This window comes from Hypanus sabinus, chromosome 4, assembly GCF_030144855.1.
Source record: "Hypanus sabinus isolate sHypSab1 chromosome 4, sHypSab1.hap1, whole genome shotgun sequence".
Classification (NCBI taxonomy): Eukaryota; Metazoa; Chordata; class Chondrichthyes; order Myliobatiformes; family Dasyatidae; genus Hypanus; species Hypanus sabinus.
In genome coordinates this window covers 33844939-33859187 of record NC_082709.1, presented here as the reverse complement: position 1 = coordinate 33859187, position 14249 = coordinate 33844939, and the positions used below count along the sequence as shown (strand labels likewise).

The 14249-nt window shown below is 43.3% G+C and overlaps 1 protein-coding gene across 2 annotated transcripts; it reads left to right on the top strand.

Annotated features, from left to right (window-relative positions):
* The first annotated feature begins 655 nt into the window (after nucleotides 1-655).
* On the top strand, nucleotides 656-12772 carry frzb (frizzled related protein). Of its 2 annotated transcripts, none has more exons than XM_059966807.1 (6): nucleotides 656-1381; nucleotides 1935-1988; nucleotides 7118-7183; nucleotides 7780-7984; nucleotides 8087-8150; nucleotides 11920-12772. In XM_059966807.1, the coding sequence occupies exons 1-6, from the start codon at nucleotides 916-918 to the stop codon at nucleotides 12061-12063; spliced, it is 999 nt and encodes a 332-aa protein (XP_059822790.1). In that variant the 5' UTR covers nucleotides 656-915; the 3' UTR covers nucleotides 12064-12772. The 2 variants fall into 2 exon arrangements, with proteins under 2 accessions (XP_059822790.1, XP_059822788.1); XM_059966805.1 differs by having other exon boundaries at nucleotides 1929-1988.
* Nucleotides 12773-14249: the final 1477 nt, after the last annotated feature.

Here is a 14249-nt window from a genome sequence, read left to right as displayed (position 1 = left end):
TGAATCCGATGGACTCCACAGTTCGCGCCGGTCCGCGGTGAGCACTCTTCGCGTTGCACGTTTTAACTCCCTCGCGAATTTACTTAAAATATTAAACCATTGGCACTTTTAAGATCGAATTTCATCTTTGATAACCGACTCACCCCAGTTTAGATCTATAAATCCACTTTCACGGCGCCTAGTTAATAATCTCCCCCTTTATCTCCCAAGCTCTAATTATGAAAATAAAAAACATTTACACGCAATTTGCAGGCAACAAAAGCAACGATGCTCAATGTCTAAGTAGCCGAAATTTCAGCTCTGGTTTAACTTCTACATTGGAGACTTGTTTCTACCCGGCTGCAACAACATTGCCAAGCCGAACATGATTGTGTAGTTTTTCAGTATTTTTAAACTCGGCTATTTTAAATATCTGCGTATTAGTTTCTTTTCATTTAAAAAGTTGGAATTCAGAAACCCTAGATCGTAAACTATATGAACGCAGCGCCTAAAGAGATCATTGCCGCGATTCCCAGTTCTCCACAAAACCCGTACTTTGTTCAGGATTATAGGAATAAATTTGCAGACATTTGATTGGTGTTCTGTTTTCAGGGAGTAGGATCGCGTCACATGGCCGCAGTTGGAAACGTGATAAAAATGCCTGCTTTCTCTGGCTGCTGATGTAAGCGCACTCATAAACCGGCTGGGTTGGGGGAAGGAGGGCTCACACTGGTCAGCAACACACAAGGATTCAATAAAAGAAATCTGGTCAGACCCCCACGCGGGAAGAAAAGCGTGTGAGAGCAAATCCCGTCAGAACCCATCCAGCAGGGCTGAGCACCGCAAGCCCGTTTTGAGAACTCGCCGGCAACAGAAATTCCGTACTGATCGAGCTTAAACTCTAACCTAAACCAGCGAGACGCGCCGGCTTCTACGATGCTTCGACTTGGAGGTTGTTCTGTCTTTCTGTGGGTGAGCTATCTGAGTCTGGGTCCGGGTCTGGTTCGCGTGGTGCAAGCGGCTGCTTGCGAACCCATCCGGATCCCGATGTGCAAACCAATGCCCTGGAACATGACGAAGATGCCGAACCATCTGCATCACAGCACCCAGGATAACGCCGTGTTGGCGATAGAGCAGTACGAGGGCTTGGTGGGCACCGACTGCAGCCCCGTGCTGCTCTTTTTCCTCTGCGCGATGTATGCCCCGATCTGCACCATCGACTTTCAACACGAGCCCATCAAACCCTGTAAGTCGGTGTGCGAGAGGGCGAGGGATGGCTGCGAGCCCGTCATGAGACAGTACAACCATACCTGGCCGGAAAACCTGGCTTGCGAGGAGTTCCCGGTGTACGACCGCGGAGTTTGCATCTCCCCCGAAGCCATTGTAACAGCCGACGCACCTGGTGAGTTTCACAATTATCCACCAGCTAACCCCCGGTACCTTGGGAGTTACGCAGAATGAAGTCCACGGCAAATGATTTCAAAATAGTTAATGCAATTAATTTTGTAAGCACTAGATCCACTAAACGGATAGGACCTTCTCATGATGATTTTCTAGATTGTATGTCTGATGATAGTTCTAAACTACTCCCGATCCATGCGTGCTTTCCCAACTAAAATAACGCGGCAGTAAAAAATGTCCCAATTGACATGTCAAATATCTTGTATTATTTAAGGAGGATTAAATCGATTTCTAATCAGTAACCATTAACATGATGTTCTGTGAGGCAGAGCATCGCTGGAACTGTTAACAAGGAGCAACAGAAATAAAATCGTCGATGTTCCGCTCCTTACAGATACTTAATAGGCGAAGCAATCAGTCGATCATTATATGCAATGCGAATAGTTAATGACACAGCGAGCCGTGATCTTAGTTTTATCATATAGGCGAGGCAGGAGTTTAGTAAAATATTTAAGTACATAACTGATCTAATTTTGTTTTTTCCCAAGAAACAGCTCCAGACCTATCAATTCATTCTTCTAATAATAACTGCAGGAACCTGGGAGGAGGTAAGTCGCTTCAAAATGTTACATACGTTACTACAAAACAACGTACACAATACGCTTAGACTTAACTGAACTTGCACCTGGCCCACCTGCAGTAAAAACACCCCTCTGCCAGCTTGGCCAATTGCCTTCATAAGCCATAATGATCTGGAGGGATATAAACCAGTGCCTTTTTTCTGTTGCTGCTATAGTCAACTAAGTGATGTTTACACTGTAGAATTCAGCATCAATCCCAGTAAGGCAAGTGTAATTACCTCCGATTGGTAATTGCCATTCGGAATGAGAATCGAGCGGCATAGAAACAGGTCATTTGAGTCACCATGCCCATACTCTGCATCAAGAACCCGTCTAAACTATCCCCATTTTCAAGCCAGGTCCGCAGCCCCGTATGCGTTTGCTATTCCGGCTTTATTTTCTGGATACTTATGTCATGTTATGAGAATACTTTTCTCCACTAACCCCTCGGGTAACGACTTTCGGATTCCAACTAATCGGAGGTGAAGAAAATTTTCATTATCCCTTCTAAACCATTTAATACTTAACCCAAATCCATAGCCTCTAGTTTTATGCATACATGTTTTCAATGCTGAAACTTTTCTTACTACCTAAACTATTTATGCCCCTCAAGTTTTTTTTAAAATGTAACTTATACGGAAAGCAACCCCAGCCTATGAAATTTCTCCTCAGAACGGAAACACGCTGGTGAAACTTATTGCGACCTTTCCAGTGTAATCACATTCCATGACTTAAGACAAATGTCAATCAAGTCCGTAAGACTGCAAGAGGTAGTTAATTACTGAAATAAAACAGCAAATTCTGGAAACACTCATCGAGTCTGGCAGCAGTCGAGGAGGGAGGGAGAGGGAGAGGGAGAGGGAGAGGGAGAGGGAGAGGGAGAGGGAGAGGGAGAGGGTGAGGGTGAGGGTGTTTGAGGTGCAAGTCCTTCCGCCAGAAGCAATTGCTCGGTCTCTGTCTTGCGAAGTTGATGTTTCGCTTTCTCTGCCGGCTGCCCGACTTTTGGGCATTCTGTTTCAGAAACCCAACAGCTCGCAAAACGTTACTTGTTGTTAAACACTGAACGGCCACACACTGCGAGGAGGCAGGGGATAGGGGTCCTGGGTGGAGGAAGTCAAGATGACCACAAGAACAACACACACAAAATCGTCTCGGTCCAAAAGGTCGACCTTTTATTCATTTCAGCATCTGCAGAGTCTCTCGAGTTTACAACACTGTATGCTGTACAAACCATCTTCGAGCATCGATTGGCCGAGCTCATTGCCCGTCAGGTAGCAAGTCCCATGTACACCAAAGGACGTTCGACAAATATCTCCTGTAGCTGTTGTGCAACATTTTCTGCCCAATATCAAAAGTGAAAACTTATTTTGACCTTTTGACGTTAACACCGTTGCGCTATAATACTAGCACTAAATTAAAGCCGTTCTTGCTGTCTTGACCTACAACATGGATTGTCACTGGATTGTAAATTGGTAGCTCGATCAACACCATACCAATCACACCCATCCTTGTCTGGCTATAGTAGAAAGTAGAACGCTCTGCTGTAAAAGGCGAAATGCATCACCTCTCTCATCATTACATGATATATCAGTCTTTAACTTTGTCAAAACTGAACAGGGCCCACTCTTTCTCTCTCCAAACACGCACAAGAGTCGGGATGTGAGTAGCCTATTTTCCAGCGTGTTTCATAGAAACTGGAAAGACGGCCCCACTTGGAACAGCGTCGTCCAATAGCTGCACAATTGCTTAAAGAAGTGATTATTTTGGTCATTGATTAGCAATGATTTAAAGAGCGGCTACATGACGTAACAAAGCCACCAAACCTCGCCGAATTTAGTTAGCATACCTACCGTAATCCAACGTAAATGTCTAAAGAACGGAACCAGAGATACACGAGGGACAGGGAGCAATGTTCTTTATTTCCCAGGTACCGTAATTGGAACAAAGTACTGTATGCTGTCTGTGAGTAATCACCGTTCTTTTTAAGTCTGCGCGGAACAGGCTGGAGAAAGCGGGAGAGAGATGTGGGTACAGGCAGGGTAGTCGAGGTCAGGATTACCGAAACTTTTAAAAGATGAACGTTCCCCCGTGCCCCGATGCGACCTTCAGCATTAAACAAGCATTCCCAGTAGGATAGTCAGGGAGGCCTCTGGCGATGTAAATGATACACTTTTTATTTCGACAGGACACAGATCAGCTGTTGGAGCACTACAATGGCTGATTTATTGCCCAGGGTTTTTTACTGACGTCTTTACTCCTGGCGTAGCTACTTGGTTTTGCTGCTTTGTTGCGGGCGCAGTCTTTGCAGCCAATAATTCTTAGCCTCCCAATAAATCATGGCTGCCTGCCTGCCGACAGCATAGAGTCCCTCTGTGAAGGGGCGAAAGTTAAGCGGCAGTCCCCAGAGGCAGGAGCAGCAATCGGGTGGCGGAGCAATACACACCCAGGAGGCAAAGTACCAACGGCAAGGAGAGAGTGTTTGCACGTCAGGGAAGATAATGGCAGGACCAATCCGTAAAATGGAAGGAAGCTGGCTCTGGGAAGGGAATTTGGGGTGGGTTGGGAGCCGCTCTGTGGATGTTTGGAATGTAGATAAACCTGTTTGCGTACTGTCCAATTGTGTAGTAAACGTGCCGGCTGAGGGTAGTATATTTTAGAATGTCCTCGGTTTAGATTTTATGTAGGTATATTTACAGAGGAGCTTCCACCAGATTAGGTTTGGGTCAGCCCCAGGGATGTGCTGAGGGAGGCCCTTTGGAAGGGATTGCCGGCCAGCGGACGTGAATGCCACTCCTAACTGCTCCAGAGAAAGCTTGCTGCTTCGAATCGCGGAGAACTTTCAGGTGAACGCGGCTGACCAGGGAGTTCACGTTTTAAAGGGACAATGAAAGAATGGCGTACTATATCCAAGTCAGGATAGGGTGCGATTTAAATCGGGGGAACCAGCAGGTGGTGGTGTTTTCATGCACCAGTGCTCCAGCGCTTGAAGATGAAAGAACTTGCGAGTTTGGGAGGTGCTGTCGGAATACCACAGCAGAACCTGCTGAATGTCCAAGCAACACGAATGAAATGCTGGAGGGACTCAGCAGGCCAGGCAGCAACTATGAAAACAGTACGTCGACTGTATTTTTTTCCATAGATGCTGCCTGGCCTGCTGAGTTCCTCCAGCATTTTGTGTGTGTTACCGCAGGTCCATATCGCGTGGCATTTTGGTACAGTACTGTCACAGTTCGCTACTGGCTACAGGAAACAAAGAGTAGCAATTAACGGGTCCCTTTCGGAATGGCAGGCATACCAGTTCCATATTTAGGAATACCAGTGGGGTACCGCAAGGTTCGGTGCTCGGACCGCAGCTGTTTACAATATACATTAATGATTTAGATGAAGGGATTAAAGTAACATTAGCAAATTTGCTGATGACACAAAGCTGGGTGGCAGTGTGAAATGTCAGGAGGATGTTATGAGAATGCAGGATGACTTGTACAGATTGGGTGAGTGGGCAAATGTATGGCAGATGCAGTTTAATGTGGATAAATGTGAGGTTATCCACTTTGGTGGCAAGAACAGGAAGGCAGATTCCTATCTAAATGGAGTCAAGTTAGGAAAAGGGGAAGTACAACGAGATCTAGGTGTTCTTGTACATCAGTCAATGAAAGCAAGCATGCAGGTACAGCAGGCAGTGAAGAAAGCTAATGGCATGCTGGCCTTTATAACAAGAGGAATTGAGTATAGGAGTAAAGCAGTCCTTCTGCAGCTGTACAGGACCCTGGTGAGACCCCACCTGGAGTATTGTGTGCAGTTTGGTCTCCAAATTTGAGGAAGGACATTCTTGCTATTGAGGGAGTGCAGCGTAGGTTCACAAGATTAATTCCCGGAATGGTGGAACTGTCATATGTTGAAAGATTGGAGTGACTGAGCTTGTATACACTGGAATTTAGAAGGATGAGAGGGGATCTGATTGAAACATATAAGATTATTAAGGGATTGGACACACTGGAGGCAGGAAGCATGTTCCCGCTGATGGGTGAGTCCAGAACTAGGGGCCACAGTTTAAGAATAAGGGATAGGCCATTTAGAACAGAGATGCGGAAAAACTTTTTCACCCAGAGAGTGGTGGATATGTGGAATGCTCTGCCCCAGAAGGCAGTGGAGGCCAAGTCTCTGGATGCATTCAAGAGAGAGTTAGATAGAGCTCTTATAGATAGTGGGGTCAAGGGATATGGGGAGAGGGCAGGAACAGGGTTCTGATTGTGTATGATCAGCCATGATCACAGTGAATGGTGGTGCTGGCTAGAAGGGCTGAATGGCCTACTCCTGCGCCTACTGTCTATTGTGTATTGAATTGATAGACTGGATATGGGAGCGGATGCCAATTTAACCTCTCACTGCCCAACGAAGCTAAGTGTCCCCTGCCTCCTATTGTTTCTGCCTTTCATACTGTCTTCACTATTCATCTGTTAAATCTCCATATGCTAATGAATCTGCCGGGTAAAACCGTGCCACTATATTGCTCCCTGCAACATGATGAACCTTGGTGAAAGTCACATATCCTCAGTACCTTAAGCTTCCTCCACACATCAGCTGCAGGGAGCACCCCAGGAAAACTGCACCTTCCAGTGTTCCGCAGGGGATTCCTGACTTTTGCACAGGTCGCAGGGCAGTATGGTTGGGAGGAATTCAAAGTAAATGTATTATCAAAATACAAGTATGTCACCATATACAACCCCGAGACGCATTTTCTTGCGGGCATACTCAATACATCCCTCGTAGAATAATAACCATAATAGAATAAATGCAAGACTGCATCAACCTGACGTTCAGCCAGTGTGCAAAGCACAAACTGCAACGAGAAAAATAAAGCAATAATAAATAAATAGCAATAAACATGGAGAACATGCGACGAAGAATTCTTGAAAGCGAGACCATAGGATGTGGGAACAGTTCAGTGACGGGCCAGGTAAAGTGGAAGGAGCGGCTGTTCCCTGACAACTATGAGAAATTACTATAGTTATCTGGCGATAAAGAGAATGGTTTACCTACAGAAGACGGCTTTTGTGGGGTGGGTTGCACGCAGCTATTTCAGCAAACACCTCACGGCAACTCTGCTTCCTCTGCAGGCGGTTGCAGGTGCCCGGCGGTGAAGCTCACACAGAAAGTTTACCTGAAGAACAACTATAATTACGGTGAGTCTTGCCAGCCTTCCGAATCGCTTCACAGCAGTCGGGATGGTGATCCAACCCCGCCTGGCAGTTTCCCTGGGGCGCTCAGTGTCCAAAATTATACGAATGAGACGTTCTTTCCAAAACGATGTTGCCTGCCGTTCAAGAACGCAGGCAAGATGTCGATTCGCGAATTTGCCTGTTAAGAATAACGTGAAGATTAAACTTTAGACACTCAAAGTCGTGTTTCTACTAATATGCCGGGGACACGTGAGAAGAATAATATCTGTGGGCGTTTTCTGTCACTATTTGGAGTTCATCTTTGTTAAAGTAACCCGTTAGTTTATCATTGGGAATTATGATGACTGATTCTGGTTGAATATGAGCTGCTGTGATGTTTAGGTTTTCTACAGTCGGTGCACATTTCGGGGTCCAGTACACAGTTGCTATTGAGTTCGCAGACAACTAGCACTGAGGTGGGCTTAACCATTTTACCGGTCTCCGGAGAACGGAGGAACTGACCCGTCTCCGCTTGCCAATCCACCAAAGCAAGACTCCCAAGACCTTTAATTGTTGTTCGGGGCGTTTACGCTTGCATCTAGCTTTGCCTCTCTTTGCAGTTATTCGGGCCAAAGTGAAAGAAGTCAAGAGTAAGTGCCACGACGTTGCCACCACAGTGGAAGTGAAAGACGTCCTGAAATCGTCCCTGGTGAATATCCCGAAGGAAACAGTGACCCTTCACACCAGCTCAGCGTGTCTCTGCCCTGAAATCAGAACGAACGAGGAGTATGTTATCATGGGCTACGAGGATGAAGAGCGGGCGAGGTACTGTGAGCAAACGGGCAGTTTCAATGTAATGTGCCTGGCGCTAATCGTCCGGGCTTGTCACCATTAACGCAGGCGGATAATTTTAAATTTCTTGCACAGGTTACTCCTGGTGGAGGGTTCCATAGCCGTGAAATGGAAGGATCGACTTGGGAAAAGAATCAAGGTAATGTTCCTGGCTCTTTTCTCTTGTCTCTTGCCACTGCCCTGCCACGACTTACAAATACCCCAGGACGTCCCAAATTGCTTTAGAGACAATGAAATACTTCTGAAGTGTAGTCATTGTTGCAGTGTAAAGCAATGCTAAGGCCAGTTTGCCCAGAACATACATTCACAAAAACTGAAGCAGTAACACAAGGCAATCTATTTTCAGTAATGTTGATTGACAATAAAGATAGGTCGGTAACATTAATTGCCTGTTAAACCTCAACACAGGGACAAGCTGTCACAATTGCAGAGTAGATATCGGATTGCCGGAGAGAGGGAGTTTAAAAGAAACAAAGGGGCAGGTTGGCACATTTTGCTCACTACAGTTCCTAAAGCAACATTAGATTATGCATAGTGCAGATCCAATAAAAAGAAATTTGGTTTAAGTGGAGCAGCCACTGCGTGAGTGGGTCAGAGTTAGAGTGGGGAGTTGAGGCTTTCGCCCATCAAGGAGACTTCTGCAAGGAGAGGTGGATTTTTGTTATTTATTCTTTCTATGTGGGAAGGTAGGAAGACTGCCAGTATCCCTGATGACTACACCTGCAAGAAGCACATCCAGCTGCTGCTTCTAACAGACATTTTGAGGAGGTGGAGCTGGAACTGGATGAACTCCAGATTATTGGTGAGGCTGAGAGGTTGCTAGACAGGTCATACGGGGAGGTAGTTACACCCAAGGTGCAGTGCATTGGTAACTGGGTGATCATCAGGAGGAGGGAAGGGGATGGACAACATGTGCAGAGTAGCACTGTGGCCATTGTCTCTCAATGACAAGTATATTGCTTTTGATACTGTTGGGGGGATGATGAGGATAGCAGAGCAAAACCACAGCTGTCAGGTCTTAGGCACTGGGTCTGGCTGTGGCTCAGAAGGGAAGGGAAGGTTGCAGAAGAGCAAGCTGTAGTGACACAGGGAATTCAGTGGTCTGGGAATAGAAAGGAGATTCTGTGGTGGAGAATGAGATTCCCAGATGGTATGTTAACTTCTGGGTGCCAAGGTCAGGGATATCTTGGATCAAGTCCACAGCATTCTTAAATGTGAGGGAGAGCAGCCAAAGTTCATAGTCCCCATTGGTACCAATGGCATAGGTAAGAGGGTTGATGAAGTTCTGGAAAATGAGTTACATGTTAAGTTAAAGGGCAGGACCTCCAGGGTTGTGATGACAGGTTTGCTACCCATGTCCCATGCTGGTGAGGCCAGAAATAGGAAGATCATACTATCTAGAGCATGGCTAAGGAGATGGTGGAGGAGGGAGGACTTCAAATTTTTGGATCATTTGGGCTCTTATCCAGGGAGGGTGGGAACTGAAAGAAGGGATGGTATGCACCTGAACTGGAGGAAGACCAGTATCATAGTGGGAAGGTTTGCTGGTGCTGCACAGGGTGGGTTTAAACGAGAGTTGTAGGGATATGGAAATAGAGCACCAGAATAGATAGTGGAGAGGTTGTGAAGAAAAATTTTGTTGAGCCTACATACAAAGGAGTCAAAAGGTTGAGCATGGAGGGACTAATGTTCTGAACTGCTTATATTTCGATGCAAAGACTATTGTCGAAAAGACAGAGGAGTTTAATGCATGGATCAGTGCATGGAATTATGACAGCGTAGCCATTAGTGAAACTTGATTACATTAGGGGCAGAACAGACAGCTAGCTCAGTGTTCCAGGTTACTGTTGTTTTAGATATGATACTGTGGGAGGTCTGGCATTACTAGTCAGGGCAAATATCATGGCAGTGCTCTGACAGGACAAACTGGAGAACTCATCTATTGTTTTATGGGAGGAACTGAGGAATAGGAAAGGATCATGTTATTGGGATTATATTATAGATCACACAAGAGTCTGCAGGAATTACAGGAGCAAATTTGTAGAGAGATCACATGCTTTTACAAGAAACGTAAGGTTATGATAGTAGGTGATATTAACTTTCCACGTATTGACTGGGCCTCCCATACTGTAAAAGGGCTGGATGGGAAAGAGTTTGTTAAATGTGTTCAGAAAAGTTTCCTTAATCAGTTCGTAAAAGTCCCAACTACAGAGAGTGTGATACTAGATCTCCTACTAGGGAATGAGACAGGGCAGGGTACAGACGTTAGTGTAGGAGAACATTTTGCATCCAGCGATCATAAGGCCATGTGCAGAGAGATAGGTCTGGTCCATGGGCTGAGATTCTAAACTGGAGAAAGGCCAATTTCGATGGTATCAGAAAGGATCTGGCCAGCGTGGATTGGGACAGGCTGCTTTCTGGCAAAGCTGTACTTGGTAACTGGGAGGACTTCAAAAGTGAAATTTTGAGAGTACAGAGTTTGTATGTTCCTGTCAGAATAATAATAACAGGTTTAGGAAACCTTGGTTTTCAAGAGGTATTGAGGCCATGGTTAAGAAAAAGAAGGAGGAGCATAGTAATTATAGGCAGGTAGGAAGAAATGAGGTACTTGAGGAGTATAAGAAATGCAAGAGAAAACTTAAAAAGTTTTCAGGAGGGCCTAAATAAGGCATGAGGTTGCTCAAGCCGACAAGGTGAAGGAGAATTCTAAGGGCTTCTACAAATATATTAAGAGCAAAAGGATAGCAAGGGACAGAATTGGTCCGCTGGAAGATCAGAGTGGTAATCTATACGTGGAGCCGAAAGAGATGGGAGAGATCTTAAGTGGAATTTTTGCATCTATATTTACTTGGAAGATGGACACAGAGTTGAGAGAAATGAGGCAAAGCAGCAGTGATGTCATTAACCCCATAAAGTTTACAGAGAGGAAGGCATTGGAGGCAAATTAGTGTGGATAAACCCACAGGGCCTGACAAGGTGTTCCCTCAGCTGGGACCTGAGGTACAGGGAAAGGTTGAACAGGTTAGGACTTTATTCCTTAGTCAGTTGAACAATGGGGGGAGACTTGATAGAAATATACAAAATTATGAGATGTATAGATAGAATAAATGTAAGCAGGCTTTCTCCACTGTGGTTGGGTGAGCCTACAAGTAGAGGTCATAGGTGAAAGGTGAAATATTGAAGGGGAACATGAGGGTGAACTTCTTCACTCAGAGTGGTAAGAGTGTGGAACAAGCTGCCAATGAAAGTGATGGATATGGGTTCGATTTCAACACTTAAGAGAAATTTGGATAGGTACATGGATGGGAGGGTATGGAGGGCTACAGTCCAGGGAAAGGTCGACAGGACTAGGTAGATTAATGGTTTGGCATGGACTAGATGGGCCAAAGGGCCTATTTTTGTGCTGTAATGCTCTATGACTCTATGACAAGCAATCTTTTATGTCATCTTGAGAAAGTAGACGGTAAAGGTTCATTTGAATGTATTACTGTTGACAGTGTAGCACTCCTTTAGCATCAGAGTCCTGTACAGCAAACAGTTCAAATCTGACCACTTTTGGAAGGGTCATTAAATTGAATATACAATGTATTCTAGCCTCTTAAACTTCTTAAGGTTTAGAAGCATGCCCTGGGTTGGCCCTTCCTTGTGCAAGATCCTGCTTCGTAATGTATTGGAAATTCAGCTTTAATTTTGCACTTGGATCTTTGTGAATCAGGCTTGAACCTGTGATTTTCTGCCTGAAAGATGATACAGCTCTCACTGTGACAATAAAATTAATTTTAAGGAATGTGATTAGTGTAATAATCAATTTGACAACCATGTTTTTGGTGAATTCACTCTGTCCATATTTTAAATGCTAATTTTGTCAAATGACGCATGCATTAACTTGATCTTCAATGAATAATCAGAACTGGGATCAGAGGCTCCGTCAGGATAGAAGAAAGGGAAGAAGCGGCCAACAAAATGGAGAGAAACGTTTACAACCCAGAGATACAGCAGTCGCATCCAGACAGAGGAATAAAAGGAGGAATGCTAAGCAAGCACGTCAGTAAACATTTTGCACGAAAAGTCCTTTGGACAGTATACAAATGTCTGCATTCTTGGAGTGGCACAAGGAAATTGCACTATTGCACGTATGTCCAAATAACGACTATGAAATTTAGCTATTCTATAACTTTGTCTTTTGTCCTTTTTGCACGAATGTTAGTGTGATAAGATACAAAGCAGCATGAAATTCCTGCACTGTACTCGTTTGCCAAGACTGTCCCAGAGTATGTTGGGGAGTGGAGTCAATGAGCTGCTTTTAATCCAATGGTACACATTTATTGCGTTTCTAGGTTACGCAACCATGAGACTGTGGTCACATATTCAGTGAAAGAATGTCTGAACAAGGGTCTGCGGTGTGTGTAAGGATCGGGATGTTCAGGTAGAGTTGGTGTCTCGAGGCCAGGATTGTACAGCCCCAAAACAAACTGTTGCATGTCGGATCTGATGAGAATAAAGATGCCACACCAGTGGCTCGGTTAGAGCTAAGAAGCATAGGATGACTAGCAGCACTTGCAAAACAAACACTGGATATAACATACCAATACTATTGGTCGCTTGTTTAATCAGCCTTATCCATTTATATCTACAATTAGTAATGAAGAAAATGTACAAACTGCAAGATGATTGTGTGGTGGAAAGGAACAATGCTTGCATCAAATTAGTTTTAAAATTTTATGTTTTATGAACTATTAAATACATTACTTTGAAAATCAATTGACTATTGTGATGACTATTTACAGTGTCCTAGATATACTAATATACAAGTAGTTTATCAGATTCAGATACTTCACACTTAGCATTCACATAGGGACAATAAAAGAGCCAGAGATTCATAAAATACATTTAATAAAAACATTTAGAAGACATTTGGAAAAGTACATGGGATGTAGAGGGCTATGGACCAAATGGATTAACTTGGTTCAGATAGTGAGTTATGCCAAAGGGCCTGTTTCCATCTTGCCTTAGTCCATCACTCAATACCATTTAATTTTAGTTTCAGATTTTAACATATTCAAAACAAAACAAGTAATACGATTGCAGTTTTTCACATTGAAATGTCAAAATAATTCATGCTTAGCTTAATAAATTGTGTTAGTTTGCTTTTTCTCTTCTTTCAAATCATTCATTTTAATCTCTTTTCTTAATACATGTTCTTGTTTAATTGCCAAAGCATATATGAAATGCTCCAAGGCAAACTTCTGGGAGAAGACACAATTTATTAAAGAGAAAACTATCATTTATTTTTCCAATAGAACTCTCAAATTCTGTAAAACTAAATCAGACAACAAGCCAAAACTCAACAATCGGACTCCAGTGACAGTGCAAGAATTTGAACCCAAAAGGCATTTGGGGACAGAGGAAATAAGTAACCCACTGAGTTTGATTAAATATAAATTCAGTATTTATGTATTCTGGACAACCAAATTCACTAAATCTTTTTTAAATTTTAATTCAGATTATCAGGGTAAACAATTTAATTATTGACAATAATAATAATAGGGTTTAGATTGCTGTCTGTATATAGAGCAGCAAGGTTAATTTTATGAAATTGGCATAAAACCTCATCAAATCTCCTGCCAATGCCAGAATTGTTAATTGTCTTTTATAGTATTGTAAGAAGCTGACAGACTTTTAATTTAACAAATCATTACTTGATTTAGATTCAAATAAATCATGAATTTAAAGTCATTGTAAATTGAGAAATTCTGTTGCCTTAAATTGCAGGGTCAGTAATTTGAATCAACCTATGTCAAAAAAATGTTTTTCAACACAAAGCAGCCAAAACATTACCACTTCAAAACTCTTTTATTTCAGATTTGTGGATATTTAAAAAAACAGCAAAATATTTTCTTTTTTAAAGAATTTATCAAATAGCTCATAGCAAATTTCAAATTTCTTCTTGTCATATTTCTATCCGTCATGGGGGGGGGGGGGTTGTCATTCAATCTTGAGTCTGTGCTGGCTTGTGAACAATCCTCATTCCATTACTTATTTCTCTATTTTCTCTCATATGCCTATTGAATGCATAATTTTGAAAACAAGTATCATCTAATTTTCCACCACACACAAGAGCAAAATGCTTTTTGCAACATGAAAATGGAATAAATTTTATAGATCTAGCCTATTTTTTCATCATTAATGAATAAAACAATTTATTATGTGAAAGAACATGCAGCATTGGACCTTATGA

Coding starts and splice junctions, on each gene's coding strand:
- frzb (XM_059966805.1), top strand. CDS start 916: ATGCTTCGACTTGGAGGTTGTTCTGTCTTTCTGTGGGTGAGCTATCTG. Junction 1,989..7,117: donor CTGCAGGAACCTGGGAGGAG/GTAAGTCGCTTC, acceptor CTTCCTCTGCAG/GCGGTTGCAGGTGCCCGGCG. Junction 7,985..8,086: donor GAGGATGAAGAGCGGGCGAG/GTACTGTGAGCA, acceptor TTTCTTGCACAG/GTTACTCCTGGTGGAGGGTT.